The sequence below is a fragment of the Habropoda laboriosa genome, unplaced genomic scaffold (genome assembly GCF_001263275.1).
Source record: "Habropoda laboriosa isolate 0110345459 unplaced genomic scaffold, ASM126327v1 scaffold212, whole genome shotgun sequence".
NCBI lineage: Eukaryota > Metazoa > Arthropoda > Insecta > Hymenoptera > Apidae > Habropoda > Habropoda laboriosa.
Window position 1 is genome coordinate 221,920 of NW_017100509.1, and position 18,914 is coordinate 240,833.

Consider the following 18,914-nt stretch of genomic DNA (forward strand, 5'->3'; position numbering starts at 1 on the left):
AATATATTCGATAAAGCATTCTCGTACCTCGTAGACCAATTGTTTAAATGGACACACGACAGGATCGTAAGTAATGCACGATGTTCCTCGTAAATTGATGGGGAAAAGAGTTTTATGCGTTGGAAGAGTTTGTGCAATTATGTCGATTTTAAAAGTTTGATTTCGACGAAAAATAAATTACACTCTGCATTTACACTCTGAACGAAAACACAGATTGGTGCAACAATTGCAGAGTGAACTAATATAATTTACAACGTTTTTGCATTAGCAGACCTGCTCGTATATTTAGGAGCGTTTAATTATGGACGAAGATCATTTAGAATCTTCTGAACGAATTTTACGTATGTGTTGAATTTAATTAAATCAACGATAATTTAATTATTCGATAGATCCTTTTTGGGACTTCATTCTGTATATTTATCGGTTTGCAAAAAAATATTTAGTTAGTAATTCTATATTTAAATAAATTTGGTGAATATTCATAAAAAATATATAAACAATTCCTATTTTTAAGACATTTATCCCCATTCCAATGAATTCACCCAAGAGAAGCGACAGACTTATCAATTGTCTAACTTTGAATTAAATAAAAAACGTCGGTTTAGTTTTAAATTGAACATAAAAAAAGTTCTAAAGAAACGATCTATTATACGAAAGTTTCCTTACTCAGAAAGAGGTGAGTGAAACTAAATTAATATTACGTTTGTTATTAATACCTGTGTTTGTTAAGATGGATGAAAATTAACAATTTAGTTCGTTAAATTAAAAAAGATATTTTATTCACAGAACATACTGAATTTAACAAGTTTCCATACGAAACAACTTGTCCAAATTGTTTATGTTATATAAGAACTAAAATTTACCATTACAGTACTGGTGTAACACATGCTTTAGCTGCAAGTTTATTTCCCGTTTGGTTGGTACAAATGATAAATGACTTTTTTCTTGAAAAAATCACAAAAATCAAGTTTTGCTTTCTAAAAATATCAAATTTCACTCCTATAGCATGTGCATGATACCTTATGTTACTGATAAATATAAAAATACAGCACATTATTGTCCAAAATGCAAAATTTATTTAGGAACAAAATTCGGATCCGGAAGAAACACATTCTACTATTGCATTACAGTAAAGAAATGTAAATGATATCTAATAAAAGTATTCTATTCGATAATTTAAGATCAAAATTACGTATATTGACGCTTATTATTAATTTGAACGTTTACTGTGAATAAAATATTAATCCTGAAAAATAATGCGTTTGACATTTCGATATATGTACATATACTACGAACGTTCGTAAATAAAATTAAAGCATAACCTATTTCGCGTAAAAATGTTATAAAAATCAAATGAAATTCTATTTATCAAAATTTCTGTATGCAAATTTTAATTATCTTCGATCGAAATTACAAGAAAAATAGGATATAACGCTGCTGTATCGTTACACTGTATTTGAATTTGCAATATGGAACGTCAATTTGAATTATACTGCACAATCAACGTATACACGGCAATTCCCGTTAAGAAATCGTATAAACTGTATCGAAAATAATCACACACACTCGCAAACAACAATTTTTCAATATTGAATAAAGTTTTAACTTACCAAATTACTGGAAACTTCGATAAACTCCACAAAAGGAATATGCGTCGCTTCGCCATGTCTGCTGGAAGCACTCCATATTTGGCGCGTCAACTATAGGGCGGATCTTCATGTATACCCAAGTATCAGCTGCATTTTCAATTTATTCAGGATCTGCTCACGTGGATTTCGAACGATACCGAAGCTCCAATCGCATGCCTGAAATATTTGATTGTGCATTAACCATAAGGGTGAACCGAACCTATTCAAACACGTACTACTGTGTGGTCAAAGTGCCAGTCATTCAATATACCGACGCATTTTAATACGTGTTTTCTACATTCATATTGTATTAGAGTAGTTGAAAACTATACAATGGGAGCTGTACGCGTAATCAACGACGACGGTCAATTTTATGAGGAATTGGCTAATGCCGGCACGAAATTAGTTGTGGTAGATTTTACCGCAACATGGTAGGCTTTTCAGGATTATATCAAATATTAAAACTGGAAAATTCTAACATTTTTGCATTTCTTGCATTTGAATTCATCCACGCTAATTTGTTGTAACTTCCGAACTTTTGTGCGCTTTTTTCTCATTTCAAGACTAACTTGCTTAAAAAAATTCAAACTATTTCATAAAACTAACAACATGCCTAGTTTAAACGTTTGTAACTATTTTCATTGACATATTATACTTTAACAATGATTTAAAACTACAATAAATCTCATTCCTGTTAAACCAATTTTGTACCTTTATATTGCACAGAGTTAACAAAGCTAATTGATTTCATTATTTGGACATATGTATCAATGTTAATTTTATCCTTTACAGGTGTGGTCCTTGCCAAAGAATTGCACCAGTATTTGAGCAGCTATCAGTCAAATATCCAAATGCGGCATTTCTTAAACTTGATGTAGATAAATGTGCAGAAACTGCTGCTGTGCAGGGAGTTAGTGCAATGCCTACATTCATATTTTACCGCAACCAAGCAAAATTGGGCTTATGTCAGGGAGCTGATCCAGTTGGACTCGAGTCAAAAATTCAACAGTTTTATGGCAACAAAGATACAGAGGATTCAGGGAGTCCAGTATCTGGACATGTACGAAGTAGTGATAATGTTTATTATCATATCTTTGGAATGATACTTCTCGTTGCTGTTCTGTACTTCTGGAATAAGTACCAATAGAAAAGTTGTGGTAACCTTCTTTCAGTGGATATTAACATTATTATAATACATTCGTTAATTAAAAAAAAATTAAAAAACTACAGATTAAAATATGCAATATAAATTATATTGCTTTATGAATTGCATGTAATTGTAAGTTTATTATCTTTAATATGTAATATGTATATGTCATATTGTAAAACTTGTACCACATTTAAATACTTCCATTTTCATAAAATTTGTTATGTATTTGTTATTTCCCTGGATGTTTGTACCCAACTTTTTGTACATAAAACTATTAGAGATATATGTTCTCTATAAGAACTTCAAAATTCTCAAATATACCTTCTGCAGATGGATTTAGCTGCTTTTATAACTGAAGCACACTGTGAATGTTTAAATGAATCTGATGAACATAATTTCTTACAATGCTTGACTGCTGGTGATGGATATTTGGAAAGTGATTGTGATGAACAATTGATATTATCAATTGTATTTACACAAACAGTTAAATTACATTCTATAAAAATTAAAGCTCCCAAAGATAAGGGACCAAAAAATATCAAGCTGTTTATCAATCAGCCTAGAACAATTGATTTTGACATGGCAGATTCTAATACAAGCATCCAAGATCTGACGTAAGACCGATGATCTTTAATTTACTATCACGCAACATTCTTCTAAAATTTATCATGCAAATTTCTTCTAATTTCGTTACATTATTTTCACACAGATTATCGCCAAAGGATATTGAAGAAGGTAATCCGATCGCTTTGCGTTACGTAAAATTTCAAAATGTGCAGAATTTACAAATTTTCGTGAAAGACAATCAAACTGGTAGTGAAACAACAAGGATTGATAACGTAGCTGTATTTGGTTCACTTATCTCAACAACAAATATGGGAGAATTTAAGAGAGTGTTGGGTAAAAAAGGGGAGAGTCATTAACGCCCAATTGTTAACACCAATGAATTGTAAAAGAATATGTTATGTCAAATAAACTAGCCTTGGCCGTCTAACAATGATTGTCTAATGGATTGTCTAACAATGATACAGAATGAACATTTTTTTATTATGTCTGTCCTATTCATGTAAACATTACATTATGTAATCAAGATCTCTATAATTACGAAACAATGTAATAAAATAAAGGAGATCCTCCAAAATAAATTGCAGCAAGTAGTTGCAATGCATGTTTTCCTTTATAAACGTAATTCTTTATTTCAAAAAAATATTGTGTAAATAATTTTTACATGTACGCTTGCACGAACATCTTACGAACTGTAAACTTGGAAGCAATAAAAAAAATTATTGTACACGTAATAAATAAACGATAAAAATGAACACTTGTACAGTTTCATTTAATTACTTATAATCTAAACAAAAATCATCACTGAATAATATACGAGGAGGAAGGATATCGAAGAGAATAGTTCAATTATATTTTAAATAAAAGTGTTTAATATTGTTTGCTTTATCATGTACAAAATCGCAAGTACAATTATTCTAATATAAAATTCGTCAGTACACTACATTTAACTAATAATTTACGGGCAAGTTTTATGAATTCGCCAAACGCCACCGCAGCGACAAGCTCGTGACCATCTTTGATCCCATGCTCTAATTGCAGCTGTTCTCGTCATATTTTGAACTTGTGCTTTCCCACCACACCTGAAATTTTTATTTATCAGAACTAACTCTATAATATCGTCGTATTAAAAATACTTCGTACTAGCAGAAAATCTGAAAGAAAACATCTTCCTAATTAATCGAATTTCGTTAAGATACGATACCTTGTACACTGTTTAACGAGAAGCGGTTGCTTTCCAAGATACAAATGCCTAATACCATCCACAATCTGACCACTGTGCATACAACCTTCAACTGAATTCAGGTCAGGCATAAATAATAATTGTTCGGGTTCTATACCGTATTCTAACTACAATTGGAGAAAAAAAAAAATGAAAAATAATTAAACGTAACTCGTTAAATTCACGAGAGAATATCTTCATCCGTTTTTACCTGTAAGGGAAAACTTTGATAAAATAGTACAGGGGTAGCTATAGCCGTAATGCTATTGCCCTGATGTAATTGTGGTATCATTATTTGATTAGGTAGCAGGCAACAGTCATCTGTAAGAAAGTCATTATCGTAGCGCATGTTTTGTCGAAATTTATCATTTTATTGCCTTCTGGAGAAAGGTTGCTGCGAATTGTAAATTTTGTCCTGTCTTCTTGCGTAACTAGTTTATTTACCATTCGATTAAAATCATGATAATAATATGAATATACGATGAAATTAGTAGCTAATAATAAAAATGAACGATTTGAATATTTTATCGAACTAGAGAGTGCTTAATTATACTTCGAATAGAACAACTTTATCGTCAATGTTTTCGATCTCTTCGTTGTTAGAATTATCTTTCAACACAAACGTCGGTTTCTCCTCGTTCAAATTCACAGAAAATTCTTCGACTATCTCCGGATCTGGATCGATTACCAAAAACACTTCTGCTTTCTCGCTTCTCGGACTTTCCACGTCCGCGATGAAATAAGTTGCTTCCCGTTCTGCACTTGTCGGACTTTCAGTCAGCCTTATCTCCTCTTTCCTATATTTACCGATGTCTTTTTCAGTCGGAGAAAAATCACTTGGGAAAAAATGTTCCTCCTCCGTTCTCTTAGGATTATCCGCTCTACTTCGTTCAGCTTTTTCAGCCTCTCTTATCAGATCGATGAAGAATAATTCTCTTGGCGAAAGAGGTCCTTTCGGTGATTTCGTATCTGTATCATCCTGTGGAGTAACTGCCACCAATTTTAAATACTCCTTCATCGACTCTCTTTCAGCCTTCCGTTTATCGTCCTCTAACTCCGACACGCCCTTCTTTCCCCCAATTTTGTCAACATCTTTCTCCACTTTTACAGTACCAAACCGTTCGATATCGTTCCCCGAATTACGACGATGGATCACAAGTGGCGGAAGATCTTTGTGCTTTTTCGCTCTGTTACGTCGAGATTCGTCGGTAATCTCTGTACTCGGTTTATCCGTGATAATTTTACGTTTAACAGAAATCGAATCGTTCAAAGGTCCAACATCTTTTGTATCGAGCTTCGTGTGAACGAAAGACCCGGGTTTCAGGGAATCATTCGTGCCGTATAATTGCAACTTCACACTATCCACGCTTCTATTATCGATGCATCGCCAAATTACAATCAAGCACAACGTAATGAATAACCAAATGAAAAACATGTACAACCAATACCCAACGTACCAACCGACAGACTTCTTTTGTATTTGACTAATGAATACGTGTAGTAAACGAGGTGCCAATACAAACCAGTAGAATAATAAAATTACTAACGTGATTGTACAAAATATCGCGAATTTACATGGTCTCGAGCACGAACAGCAACAGCTCGATTCACTTTGTAGCAACTTATCCTTTCTTAGGACCAACGAATTCGTTTGTCCCGCCCTAACTTTCTTGCTCATTTTCAAATTTCGTACAACTGGATTATAAAAGTTACAATAATATTTCCTTGCACTTGAACATTTCACGTATAGTCTCTAGGATACATTTACCACTACTGAACGAAAAAATCTGCAATACTCTTTTAACATACGAGGAAGTGGTGCTTTATCTTACTTCCTACTAACCAACATAATACGATAAAATCCAGACGATTGCTCATAAATGTTAACCACGAATGATTCCCTATTTTATTTCCACGATTATATTAAACACTATGTTCTAACGCTACATATGTATGTAATAAACGCAGGATAAAGGACTTACCGATTAAACCGTCGTCTACCTGTTGACTCTGACCATCTCCGTTCGGTTGGACCAGTTTCGATAGTAAACGGAATAACAAGGCTAATACATCGAGATTATCGGTACTACGAAGAAATACTGGTAGACACGAAGGACGTAATAAACCCCATATACGTATAATTACCAGCAACTCTCTCAATGTATTTAAAGCCTTGTGATCCTTGAGGAGCTCGTACTGCGTCAATGTACCACGTGAAAAGGAAAATGAGTATAGCTACAATATTGGGATAAGGATTAACTATGTTATTCGAATATTTATTCGCAATACTAACACCGCCAGATTTCATCTGCAACCGTTGTTCCGGGAGACGAGCTAAGAGATTCAACGCTAGATTGGCCACCCATTGGATTAATTGTTGCAACGACTGAAGCGTACTTGGCTCTACCGTAAATTCTTTGGGATCGAGGTGTAAAAGTACCTGGAGCAAATTACACATTCACAATTATCCGTTGTTATCAGACACCTGTTTATATTGTGGAACCTACATGTTGCGAATAAAGAAGAATTGAGTTACATTTCTACCTTATCTACATCGGTAATTGCTTCGTTAATCACCGTTGCTAAGCTCTCCGCTGGCCCCTTATCGTGTGAAATTAAATCTGACGGACGTAATAACGATTTAAAGGCTGTCGCTACCGAATGTATCATAAGTAACGACGACAAATCCGCCGCTTTACTTTGTCCGGGTACCAGCATTCTAGAAGTGAAGGCGATCATTCTACACGGAATAGACACGAAACAGCATACTTTTCAAGTGAAACAATTTATAAGAAGCATTTTGCTTTTTTTATTATTTAACAAACGATACGGAACCTGTACAGTGACGTTTTAATGCAAAGAAATTGGATATAATGGTATTGTTGAATTGGCTGCAATTGTCTGTTAAAAGAGACATCCAGTCTTTCGCATAACGGTTCGATCATCGAGGATCTTAAACATAACAGTATATCCAACCAATCTAATCCTGTTACTAAACAATATTCCAACAGTGTACAAGCGTAACTTAATGTTAACGATGGTCCTGTAAACAAAATATCGATAGTGGTGCGTTCTATTTTCAAGAGGAATTTGTTTTTTTTTTTTTTTTTTTTCACGTGAAGCTACGGAAAGAAGTTACCTCCATCGGGCAGTAATTTATATAAATACAAATTTCCTCGTGTATCACAGGCTAAAAGTACACAACCTAGCCAAGACAGATCTATGTTTGTTATAGAAACGGAACTTTTAAAATATTTATTATTAGGTTCGTCAGGTCGCCATGCCATATTCAAAGATGAAAAAGCTATTTCTTTTAGACAATCGCGACTTAAACAATGTACCGAAGAGTCTGCCAAAGCTACTACAACGTAACTTGGAGGAGGCAATGTGGTGACTATAGATAATTTGGTAGTAGCTATTGCTGCTATTGGTGATTGACAACGATATTGTGATTGATGTTGCCATACCTATAAATGTGTATTGAAAATATGTCGTTAAATCGGTAGATGTATACAAACCTTTGGAAACACAATTGTCTCCATCTAGAAATACATACCACTACAGTTTTAAATGGTTCCAATGTTTTGGGTTGAAACAACTTATGAACTGGTTGTGATTTTTCCCTCAATTCCCACACTTCTACTATACCTCCACTATCACTATTAACAGCAATAACCAGAGAATCTGCATCTTCACGGACTACAAACTTCAAGTGTGTAACACTTGTATCTAAGGAAATAATTCTATTATACTAAATCCTGGATGACCTATAATTAACACGATAAGAAAATTGTTTGACTTTACATGTACTGTCCTTTGGTGCACCATCTTGTAGGAAAAAACTAGGGAGTGCTTGTGATGTTATAGTACATTTATCGTCATTCTTACGTACTAATACTCTGTAACACCTAATTGGTAAGCAAATATTTCCACTGCTTACTGCTACCAAAATATGACCATCTAAAAATTTATCAAGTCTTGTATTAATCCTGTTTATTATTACTCATACAACTACTTCAATTAATACATGGATATGTATGTACTTTTTCCATAACATAAATCAACTGCTGTAATTCTGTGTCTAGTACTGCCTAAGCTTTCTGTAGAGGAGCAAACAGGATTTTGAAAATCTTTTGTAATCATAACTGCACCAACCATACCTGTGGTTGAAACCACTAGTACACCCTCTGCTGCTCTACCGCCAAATTGTCTTACAGAGGGGGCAAAAGGCAAATGATTAAATTTCTCACTATAATGTATACTATCCTTTTTCTCTGTTACAAGCCCTGTCTGAAATAACAAGTTGTTTTACTTTAAATCAAATTCCTCGAAGCTGACATTGAGAAATCCTTGGCACTAATTATAAGTACCTTTTTCCCATTATGAAACCAAGCTGCACCTAATATATGTTCACCAACAAAACAGGTAGAACCAATCAGCACCCAATCGTTAAGAACATGATCTTTAAACATCCACAACTGAACATTTCCAGTGGAATCAGCAACTACTAATTTATCACCTGGTAAATCCCATTCTAACGCAGTAATAGTGTTCTTATTTGATAAGACCCTAATGGTATGTAATAATATTAATTAATTTTGTGAAATTCTTCGAAAGAATGCTAAACTATTTGAAAACATTTCATACTTGTGTGTATGCCATGGCATATTTAAATCACAAACATAAACATGTGACCCCCATGTCTTTCCACTATTATCATCTAACTCTGTAGTTGTAGTAAATGCTGTTATATTACGACTAGATAACGAGCATAAAGATTGTCCTTCATACAGGCTAAAAATTTGATTACTGCATAAACATTAAAGAATTTTGTTTTAAAATGTATATTTTTGGAGTTAAATTTAATTATATATGCATTTAAAATTTACATAGACATTATTATGAATTATCAAAATACTAATCAAGTAAGCATTAAAGCAAATAGAATATACTTTATTTGTTAACATTTTATTTGAGCATGGTACATGAGTAACAGAAGTGCTAGAGATAGAAGTTACTTTTGATTTAAAAAAATTAAGATATTATAAAAAATTAAGAAAAAACTAACGACAACGTACCTTTCTTGATTTACAAACGGTTTTAGTGCCACTTTTCTATTTACAGTGTACAATAAATCCATTTTTGAGGTTAGGTTATTCTACAATACAACAAACACTATGAACACGAGTGCATGCACTCCAAAATTATTCGTTTATTATACTCGTGCATTGCGATGCACGAGAACATGGAGTGTAGAATTTACAAATTTTAATACATCACGTAAGAAAATTATACCGGGAAAACGACAACAGATCGACGCTCACATCGCAGTCATCAGCACTGCGTCATGTGATAAACTATGTGTTTGTGATGTGACCCATCCGAATATGCATTCTTCGTTCTGATTTAGGTCATTTACAATTATGAGACTTTTCCCATTACTTTTAGTTATCCGACTTACGACCGAACTTTAAAGCATCAAATTTGTACTCCGAATACAACATAAACGGTACTAGGCCCGTTAATCAACTTATGCAAGTGTTAATGCAGTTTAACCTCGCTCTGTTTGTTTTGATTTGCTTTTTGTCCTTTTGAAACTGGCTGTATTAATAAATCATATTTGCATCGTTTTCTCCTTATTTATTTCAATTTCCTGTACCTACTTGTGCCATAATAAAAATACAAAAAAAGGTTGTTTAAATTTTCTATTAATTTGTGTTTTTGGTTATTTATTTTTTATGGTGTGGATTTGGATACAAGCATATTACGTTATTGTTGCTTAAATATAACATTAAAAAAAAAATTCTACAATAATCATAATGCATGTTCTACAAAGAAAACTGAAGTGAAGCATAATAAATTGTTAGAAATCTTGTTTGCCTAGATTATTGAAATTTTTTGTTTACTCTGCATGTTATATTTATTTTTCTGAATATATGCATAAAGGACATCATTAGTTAATAACTTTCTACCGTCTCTTTTGAAGGAAACTATGTAGTATTTATTAATTCTTACTCTTACTTCATTCTACATTATTTCTATACCTTACACATTAAGGTGCTTTTACAGTAGACACAAAAGATTGAGTTTTTTCTTTTGCTATATGTGCTATAATTTATAGAACCTGCATATGTGATTCTAAATGCATGCCATACAGTAAGTTACAAAAAAGTATAACGACTTCATTATATAGAAAATGGATGGTGATCAGGCAAAGGACAACACTTCCAAACCAACTGAAAATCCTAACAATAAATCTGAAGAACCATTAGGACTAAGTACAGAAATTGCTATTGAGACATTGCAACGTGATATTAAAAGAGTCTTGCAAGAATATGAAGAAGACTACAGGAGAAATAAGTAATTTTTCATTATTTATCTATCATTCTTTACAATAAAATACAAATTTCATATTTTACACTCTATACCATTGTGTCTATGTGCAGAAAATATAAAGCTTGGCTAAAGGACACATTACACCATAGAAGTCAATATACAACCCTTTGTTGGACATCGGCAGTTGCACTTTTGATCAATGCCATTATCCTTGTTATTGGATTCTTCACGATCAACGATACATGGTACGAACCAAATCAATCTTTTTCTCACATAATGAAAATTCCAAACGAAATCATATTAAAAAAGAAAATTAAAAAATGCCCAAAACTTTGTATAATTCCAGGTACCCTACACTGCCTTATGAAGGACTGACTGTCTGTTGTTTAGTAGTGTTAAACTTTATTTTAGTCGTGTCGGATAATAAATTACGTCATGAAGAAATACCGTACAGAGTACGAATTCTTCTTGACCAGTTGGAAGGTACTTGAATATCCAAAAAACCTACAACTTGTCGTGTCTCAAAACTGTCTTCGCACGATTATCTTTCGTACATTTCAGTTGCAAAACACACTTCGCAATGGTATCCCGGAAATTATCCACACTTATGCAGTCCACTGTCTCCTTGTTTAACTTTGCAGTGGACATACCGCGATGGTCACATAGTTAATTTGCCCTGGGCATTATTAGTTGCTGGAGATATAATCGTTATGAAACCTGGACAACAAGCGCCTGGTTATTGCATCCCCTACAATGTAAGTTCTAACGTGATAACGTACGATAACATATGTATCACACATGAAACAAGCGATAATGCGAGATAATTTCAGGATACCGAAGCCCCAGTGTTACACGCGAGAGAAGTGTACAGTCCACAGGTCCACAGCGCAAACGAGATCTTTTCAACGCCACAGGCACGAATGCCGTTGAGGAATAAAGTTTACAAACTTCAGGAAACCCCGTATCTGATGAATCTGAGAATGGCACTCGACCAAGCTCTTGATAGGCCGGTCACATATCACAATCGTAAACGACATCTTCTAATGATCTGTTGTATTGAACAACTTGCTTACCCCGTTCTACTCATCATTGTGCTAGTTGTAAATTTATTTCGATACTTGTATTTGTCAGAATACTTTGGTGTCGGTTATTGGAATGAAATGTTCCTCCTACAGCCGATCGCTATTAGTATACCTTTACTTCCGTTAGTATTCCCGACTTGTTGGATTTTTCTAAATTGTTTCGGAATGGCACGTTTCAAAGCTCTGTTCAAGCTTTATCAATCTTCGAAGAAACTCCAGGTTAATATGCCTCGTAAAATAAGGGAGAATTTGTATCGTGGAGAGGTGGATGAAATGTCTCCCTGGGATATTTTGTAAACTATGTTCGTTTCAGTTCGTCGACCCTTTCGAGGATGCAGATTTTTCTGCACCCAGTCATCCAGAAGTAGTGTACAATTGGTTGGAATTGAAAGAATATTTTTTCGATATTCTATCTGGCAAAGAACACATGATGTCGAGATCCGCAAGTATTCTACACGTTTTAGGCTCAGTCACGGTACTTCAAACATAAGAAGATTTCAATTTCGAGTAATATTTATAGGATAGATAAAAGGTATCCTTTTCTTCCAGGCGTTATGCTGCGTGGATAAAAAGGGAATTCTTTCATGGCCTAATCCAACTGCGGAGAAAGTATTTTTTTTACGAAATGCCAATACTTTATCCCCGTCTTCGAGGTAAATATATCTAGCACGACAATCCTGATTCAAACGTCTACGATTATCGTGATTTTACAGCACTGGTAGCTTAGATAGAACTTCCGAAGCCAAATGCCAAACTCAAACCGAGAACTCCAAACAAGATTCGAATAAAACGTCCTACGTGCAGAATGGTAATAAAACACAAAAGAAAAGAAAGCAAACGGGCACCGGTTTAAAATTTCATCTGGAAATTTCACCCGTGAAAAATGAAGTATTACGTGTTACAGATCTGTCTCATTCAACGGCTGAAGTTTTGGACCTCACCCATGATCACGCTTTACCCTTTCGTCTGCAATTTGACGATCATTCGTGGAGGCAACACTTGAACTCGTTGAAACCCCTAGGTTTAGCAATTCTCCTCAACACGTGCAACATGGACACGCAAGAACATTACATGCAGTTCTGTTGCCATGTCACGTGTGAAGCTTTGTATAATGAGAATCTTGTACCAGTTACAAACAGACGGTATGTACCCGTGTGTCGTTAGGATCGCATATTTCATTTTACGTTTGTCGCATTATTCGAACTAATTTCACCTAAATATCAAGCTAATTACATCCAGTTTATCATTCGCATATTCCTAAGACAGTCCAAAGGTAACACGTCCAATTACCAGTAACGTTGATCATACACATTTGTCAGCTACCAGGATCACAGTATAGAAGATAAGAGTGGGTATCAGGCAAAAGATACAATGCAAAGTTCAAGACAAGTGTATTTAGTCGACGAGTCAGGGAGCCTTGGACACATGTGGTCAGTCGCACCATAGTTACTTTTCGTATCCTCCATATATGTAGTTAAACCGTATTATACGGGTGAATGTATCTTTTGTAAAAGATATATTCATGGGAATGCCAATCATGGGACAATCTCACACTTCTGTTCTCTTCTTCTACTTCTTCTTTTATTTTCTACTTTCTACGTCGGGATAAATACCGTTTCATTCAAGTTCTTCTATGATTTTCGCGTAGGTGTTTGTGCGAATTAGCGAAGCAAATAGGTTTCCAAGACCAAGCACAAACAATATTCCAATTGGAGCAACAATTGTCTACGTTTAGGCATGTTGTAAGCATCGTTCGAATTTTACCTTTCTTTTCCACACGTTCTTGGTGAAGGGAAAAATCGAATTACTTGGTGTTCTGTTGCAGCAACCGGAAATGGTACGACGAGACATAAAGTTCGCGCGATCTTTAAGCATCGCGACAAAATTAAAGTTTCCCTTCCCTCACATGGTCGCCGTGGTAGTCAGAGAACGCAGCGGTGGTGGTTTGCAGTTGCTTACACAGGGTACAGCAGACATAATTTTAGATTCCTGTATTGAGTTTTGGGACGGTCACGATCTCTGTCCACTTTCAGCGTCAGATAGGTACCATACAGTGATATTAATTATCAGAATTTTCCTACTTTTCGTGCGACATTCCTCCGAATATTTCGCCTTTTCTTTTAGGAAAAAAGTGCAAGATTTTTATCAGAGGACAAGCTTAACGTCATATTGTACCGCATTTGCGTACAGACCGCTGACACGCGGTATTAGCGATAAAATGACGAAAATATATTTAGAACTTCCTGCGGATAGCAAACATTTATACGCACCTCACAGAAGTCCAACTCCGTTGCCTTGGGATTTCCGAAATGTTCTCGATCCCAGAGTAAAAGGCATACTTGGCCAATTTCATTCGACAGGCAAGTATCGTAATTGTGTAGAAACGTTCGTCTTTCATTAACGCTTTCATGTGAATTACAATAGATTCCCTATTATGCAACGAAAACAAAGACGACAACGTGAGCGACGTTGATAGTTGCTTCGAAATTCAGTGCAATCAAGTGTTCATTGGCATGGTGACTATGCAATACCAAGCACAAACAGATATGGTAAAGTGCTTTGTCAAATTAATACACTTTTCAAATCGAAGATTTATAGGATTAAAAAAAAGGATGAAATAAAATGTTTCATAGGTACAATTAATCGAGCAACTCGACAGAGCCTGCATTCGTTTCGTTCACTTCAGCAAAGAGAACGAGCTAAGATCGCGCGTGTTCTCGGAGAAAATGGGACTTGAAAGTGGATGGAATTGTCACATATCGTTGCTCAGTGAGAGAGCTAGGTACTGTACCTTCTTCCATTTGTCACTAAAAACAAAAAATCAATGTCTCTATAAACTACTTTGCTTTGCTTTCTTTTGCTTTTGGATTAATCTAAAAAGTTTGGGGCATGTCCTCATGTTGGAAAGTATAAATATGTTCTTATTCTATATATATCTCTATATATATTTATACGTGTAAAAGTCTGTGTACAAAAACATTCAACACAAAATTATTACACTAATCGTATGTTGCTGATGTTGTACTACAATTTCTTCTTGAATTCAATTAATCCGTTGTCTCTTTAATGTTCTTTTTTCTCTAATCTCTGTTGTAAGTCTAAAACAAAACAAAAACAAAATAAACGCTGGTAACTTGAGATAATGAATTTCTTTAACTAGCTCTATTCGTCATAACTGTGGATGTGAATGAAAAATATGCATGTACGTTACAGGAGACAGCAATGGCTGGAGAGATATCCACACATGCCCCCATCGTATATGTTTGTCTATACCTCTTTCTTTCATTACTGTTACTAATTTGCATGTTTATTCGTTACGCTCTTTATTAATAATACTTTTCTTACGATTACCGATTTTCTAGATGACTTTTCCAAAGGTTCTAATGCGATGATCTGATTTCTTTCCTCCCCCTATTTGACTTTTTTTCTTTCCTACGATTGACACGTATACTTTAGCGAACAGTTTCGAATTTTCCAAGAATTCTTCCCTTCTTGCCAGTTATTTTCCACGTATTCTGTTATGTTTTTAATTGATTAGAATGTTTAAGTTAAGACGATTGTATTTACGCTGATAGTTTACCGATCAACTCTACCTCTACTACTACTACATAGTTTTAATGGCTTCTTCATTAGCAGATACAAACTATTTAACTCCATCGATTCTCATACACTTCTAAAAAAAAAAAAAAAAAAAATGATTCTATGCACATGCGTTAATATCTCATTATTTACCATCGACATACATCAAATACACGAAATAAATGTATGTAACTAACACGCCAATATTAGGTCCGAGAGTCCAGTGGGTTGGTGGGTGAGCCAGGCAGCAGCCATGTCCTCACCCACTCCCTCGGCCCAATCTCATCAGCATAATTACTCCTGCATGGATGAGGCCAGCCACTTGCTTAATCGTGTCTCTCCTCGGTATGTTACATATTACCCTCTTATCACACATAAACACTAAAATGAAACATTTTCATTGTTAATTCGATCTACACGTACCTATCTCTACTTTTTTTTTTCTTCGATTGAGAGATGTGCTTTCGCTTCTCGATACCGATATTCAAAAAAAAAAAAGAAAAAAAAAGAAAAAAGAAACGTTGCCGAGGTACTTATTACGACAAATATTAAGAGCATGCATTCGAACATTTTTGCTGCATAAATATGCTGCATTGATGTGTTTGTGTTCCAAGGATTCTATTACTGCATGAACGGCGCACGGGAAAATTGTTTTTTTCTATAATACGGTTCTTCTCTTTTGTGCAATTGTAGCACGAATCTGGACAACAGCCGTGCCATGAGTATGTCAGCACCAAGTGCCATAAACACCGATTTCTCCACGGTGAAATTCGACGAGGAGACTACGGAATGGAACGATACAGGAACGTCTCAAGTAAAGAGCGCTATGAGCCATAGGTTTGTCACGTTTCGACAATTCTACAAATACTCGTCGATGTATCGAATGTTATAATTATATCAGTTCTGAATTTGCATGGCAGTCTAAGTCACCTAGTACAAAGGATGACGAGAGCGGGATCGACACGCTTTTCGTAATTATTTTTCGTTCTCCCTTTCCCGGTTTTTTCAGTAGACTAGACACCTTCCTTTTTGTGTTCATCGAATTGCTCAATTATCCGATACTTTGTCCACACATGAGTTTTACGTAGTTGTAAATAGTTGATTGATCCGTTGATCAATTTTACGTTCCATTAAAAAACAAACACACGTGAAATTTTCATTGAATAATCGTTTGGTAATAGGGAACAGGACACGGTGAGAAGCGAGGATAGTGTTCTAGTACAGAGCGTGGATTTAGGTTCGGGACAAGAAGCATGGCGATCTCTAAGTTGCCTTACAGACAGCACCGAACAAAGTGCTCCTGTAAATTTTGATTTATCGAACAGGGTAAGTTTTTATCGTATAAGGTATAACAGTATCGTAAAAAGGGTTTATGTTCGCATTTATTCGCCAGGCAAAACTACCTCGAGGTATTGATAAGATTCGACCGCACATAGAGTTAATAGATAACGTACCCCTTTTGGTGTCCCTATTCACCGACTGCAACACTGTTGTTACAAGGGAGATGTTGCATATTATGCAAGATTACGGAGAAGTTGTTTGTGTACTTGGCTCCTCTGCTAACGCAGAGAACATGCCTATCTTTATGCAAGCTGATGCAGGGTAATTATACTTTAATTATTCTAATTAAATGCGGGATCATTCAGGAAGAACATTTATGCAAGCTGATGTACTGTAATTATATTGTAATTATGGCAATTAACGATTGATTTTCCCGAAGAATTACCGAGTAGATTACACGTGTCGTTCAGGAACAACGTTATTCTTAGCTGTAAAACGTCCAGGAACTTGATAGCTCGTATTGTATATCGTATCTTTCTCGATTCGCACAGATATAACTGGTCGATAACGTTCGCGAATCCTCCTTGAAATTGGTTTCACGTATTGGTACGATAATTGACTCGTAGTTCGATAATCTGGTTTGAACTTGGTCTGCCAGAAGTCTCGTTTTCGCGGCCTTTTAACTTCGACAGGCATACCGAAATCTTGGTAAGATTCCTTCGTCGTTGTTCTACAATCCATCGATAATGGATGTCGAAGCATAGCTTTGTACGGTTTACAAGATATCGTTTTCACGTATCCAGGATTCGTGTAAGATATTTTCTGAACACTCGTCATATCGTGAGATCCATTGATCGACAAACATGGTTTCGGGACAAAAGCTTTTCGAACTTTTCCAGCGCAAGCTGGATAAGAAAGTTTGTACACCGTGTCGAAGTAAAATTCTCCCGTTTTATCAGCTATTATCTTCTCGTGCTTTCCGTAGTTGACTACCGGTTTAAAGGTCCGATCGAGTTTCTTGTACGACAAACCATACGTCGTGTCTGAATCAACTTTTAACGTTGGTTTCCTGTAAGGTCTATTGTACACCATTAGACGAGCTCTACCTGGCTGCAGGTACAACATATTTTCATCTTGAACCATGGAACATTGAGGTTTCTCGAGACTTCTTGGGACTTGGTCGATAAATACCATTTTCATGAGAATTTCGATAAAATATTGTACAAATATAAATTCGATTCTCGCAAAGAAAAAATATAAAACAGTATCGGTCGTGTGTTCAACTGTTTCACGCAACGTTCAGGCGTAAAACGATGATATGCATGGAAATTGTGTAATTTTAGGGTGGCAGTGGAACCGTTGTATCCACAAGTTTGTCAAAGAATTCCTGTACTGACGCCGACTACAGAAGACCAAGGCCCATCTCCGGTTGATTTGAGCAGGGCATTGAATTCAGTTGCTTGCTCTTTAAGTGTGAAACGGGAAGATCCGATCGCGATTTTCCATTTAATTATGGAGGTAAATTCACATGATATATTAAACACGAAGGTCCCCTTTTCTATTTTTCAATCACGATCGCGTATCATCGTTCGATCAAACCTTTCAACTCGATTTTAATTTGAAAATGTTTCAATTTCAATTTCAAAATGTTCCAATTTCAATTTCAATTCATTTTTAAATTTCAATTTCAATTAAAAATTTGCAATTTCCGTTTTAATTTCCGTATTAACTACTGTTATAATGATTTATTGCACATTTAGGCTCGGCATTACATGACATGCCTCTGGAATTGCGTGCAATTCTGGCTCTGCTGTACAATAACCCTATCCTTCACTCAAGCTGTGTCTGGTTTCTTCCTATTACCACCTCTGTTTTCGGTCGATCAAGTCTTATGGTTGTGTTGTTTAATCATTCCAATGTTATCTATATCCATGATTGCTACACCCATGGATCCTACCATAATGCAACGCGCGACCGGTAAAAATCAGTGTACAATAAACGGGCAGGTAAGATGGAAAAGAATTTTCATTCTGTTTTTTTTTTTTTTTTTTTTTTTTTTAATTTTCCTTTCA

General features: G+C 35.2%; 3 protein-coding genes across 3 annotated transcripts in view; 2 read left to right on the plus strand and 1 right to left on the minus strand.

The window, feature by feature from the left end:
• Positions 1-1,847: 1,847 nt before the first annotated feature.
• Positions 1,848-3,759, plus strand: LOC108576224 (thioredoxin-like protein 1). Its single transcript, XM_017939178.1, has 4 exons — positions 1,848-2,059; positions 2,421-2,688; positions 3,109-3,392; positions 3,488-3,759. The coding sequence occupies exons 1-4, from the start codon at positions 1,962-1,964 to the stop codon at positions 3,699-3,701; spliced, it is 864 nt and encodes a 287-aa protein (XP_017794667.1). The 5' UTR covers positions 1,848-1,961; the 3' UTR covers positions 3,702-3,759.
• A 522-nt stretch (positions 3,760-4,281) lies between these two features.
• LOC108576228 (mediator of RNA polymerase II transcription subunit 16) lies at positions 4,282-9,716 on the minus strand. Its single transcript, XM_017939181.1, has 14 exons — positions 9,643-9,716; positions 9,212-9,373; positions 8,935-9,133; positions 8,608-8,854; positions 8,369-8,524; positions 8,121-8,293; positions 7,704-8,031; positions 7,400-7,607; positions 7,109-7,283; positions 6,858-7,004; positions 6,547-6,760; positions 4,776-4,885; positions 4,547-4,692; positions 4,282-4,424 (listed from the first exon to the last, which is right to left on the minus strand). Exons 1-14 carry the CDS (start codon positions 9,702-9,704, stop codon positions 4,301-4,303), a joined length of 2,451 nt encoding a protein of 816 aa, XP_017794670.1. The 5' UTR covers positions 9,705-9,716; the 3' UTR covers positions 4,282-4,300.
• Positions 9,717-9,930: 214 nt separating this feature from the next.
• The window catches only part of LOC108576222 (transmembrane protein 94), a 9,976-nt gene continuing 992 nt past the window's right edge, over positions 9,931-18,914 (plus strand). The window contains exons 1-23 of the mRNA XM_017939176.1: positions 9,931-10,073; positions 10,758-10,924; positions 11,011-11,145; positions 11,247-11,383; positions 11,462-11,655; positions 11,731-12,201; positions 12,296-12,457; positions 12,532-12,635; positions 12,696-12,790; positions 12,887-13,124; positions 13,302-13,412; positions 13,631-13,724; positions 13,808-14,025; positions 14,107-14,342; positions 14,407-14,531; positions 14,616-14,764; positions 15,196-15,243; positions 15,772-15,906; positions 16,255-16,398; positions 16,743-16,887; positions 16,955-17,163; positions 18,186-18,360; positions 18,603-18,848. Of these exons, the coding sequence (XP_017794665.1) occupies positions 10,761-10,924; positions 11,011-11,145; positions 11,247-11,383; positions 11,462-11,655; positions 11,731-12,201; positions 12,296-12,457; positions 12,532-12,635; positions 12,696-12,790; positions 12,887-13,124; positions 13,302-13,412; positions 13,631-13,724; positions 13,808-14,025; positions 14,107-14,342; positions 14,407-14,531; positions 14,616-14,764; positions 15,196-15,243; positions 15,772-15,906; positions 16,255-16,398; positions 16,743-16,887; positions 16,955-17,163; positions 18,186-18,360; positions 18,603-18,848 (3,735 nt within the window). The 5' untranslated portion in view covers positions 9,931-10,073; positions 10,758-10,760. The remainder of the gene's footprint in view (positions 10,074-10,757; positions 10,925-11,010; positions 11,146-11,246; positions 11,384-11,461; positions 11,656-11,730; positions 12,202-12,295; positions 12,458-12,531; positions 12,636-12,695; positions 12,791-12,886; positions 13,125-13,301; positions 13,413-13,630; positions 13,725-13,807; positions 14,026-14,106; positions 14,343-14,406; positions 14,532-14,615; positions 14,765-15,195; positions 15,244-15,771; positions 15,907-16,254; positions 16,399-16,742; positions 16,888-16,954; positions 17,164-18,185; positions 18,361-18,602; positions 18,849-18,914) is intronic.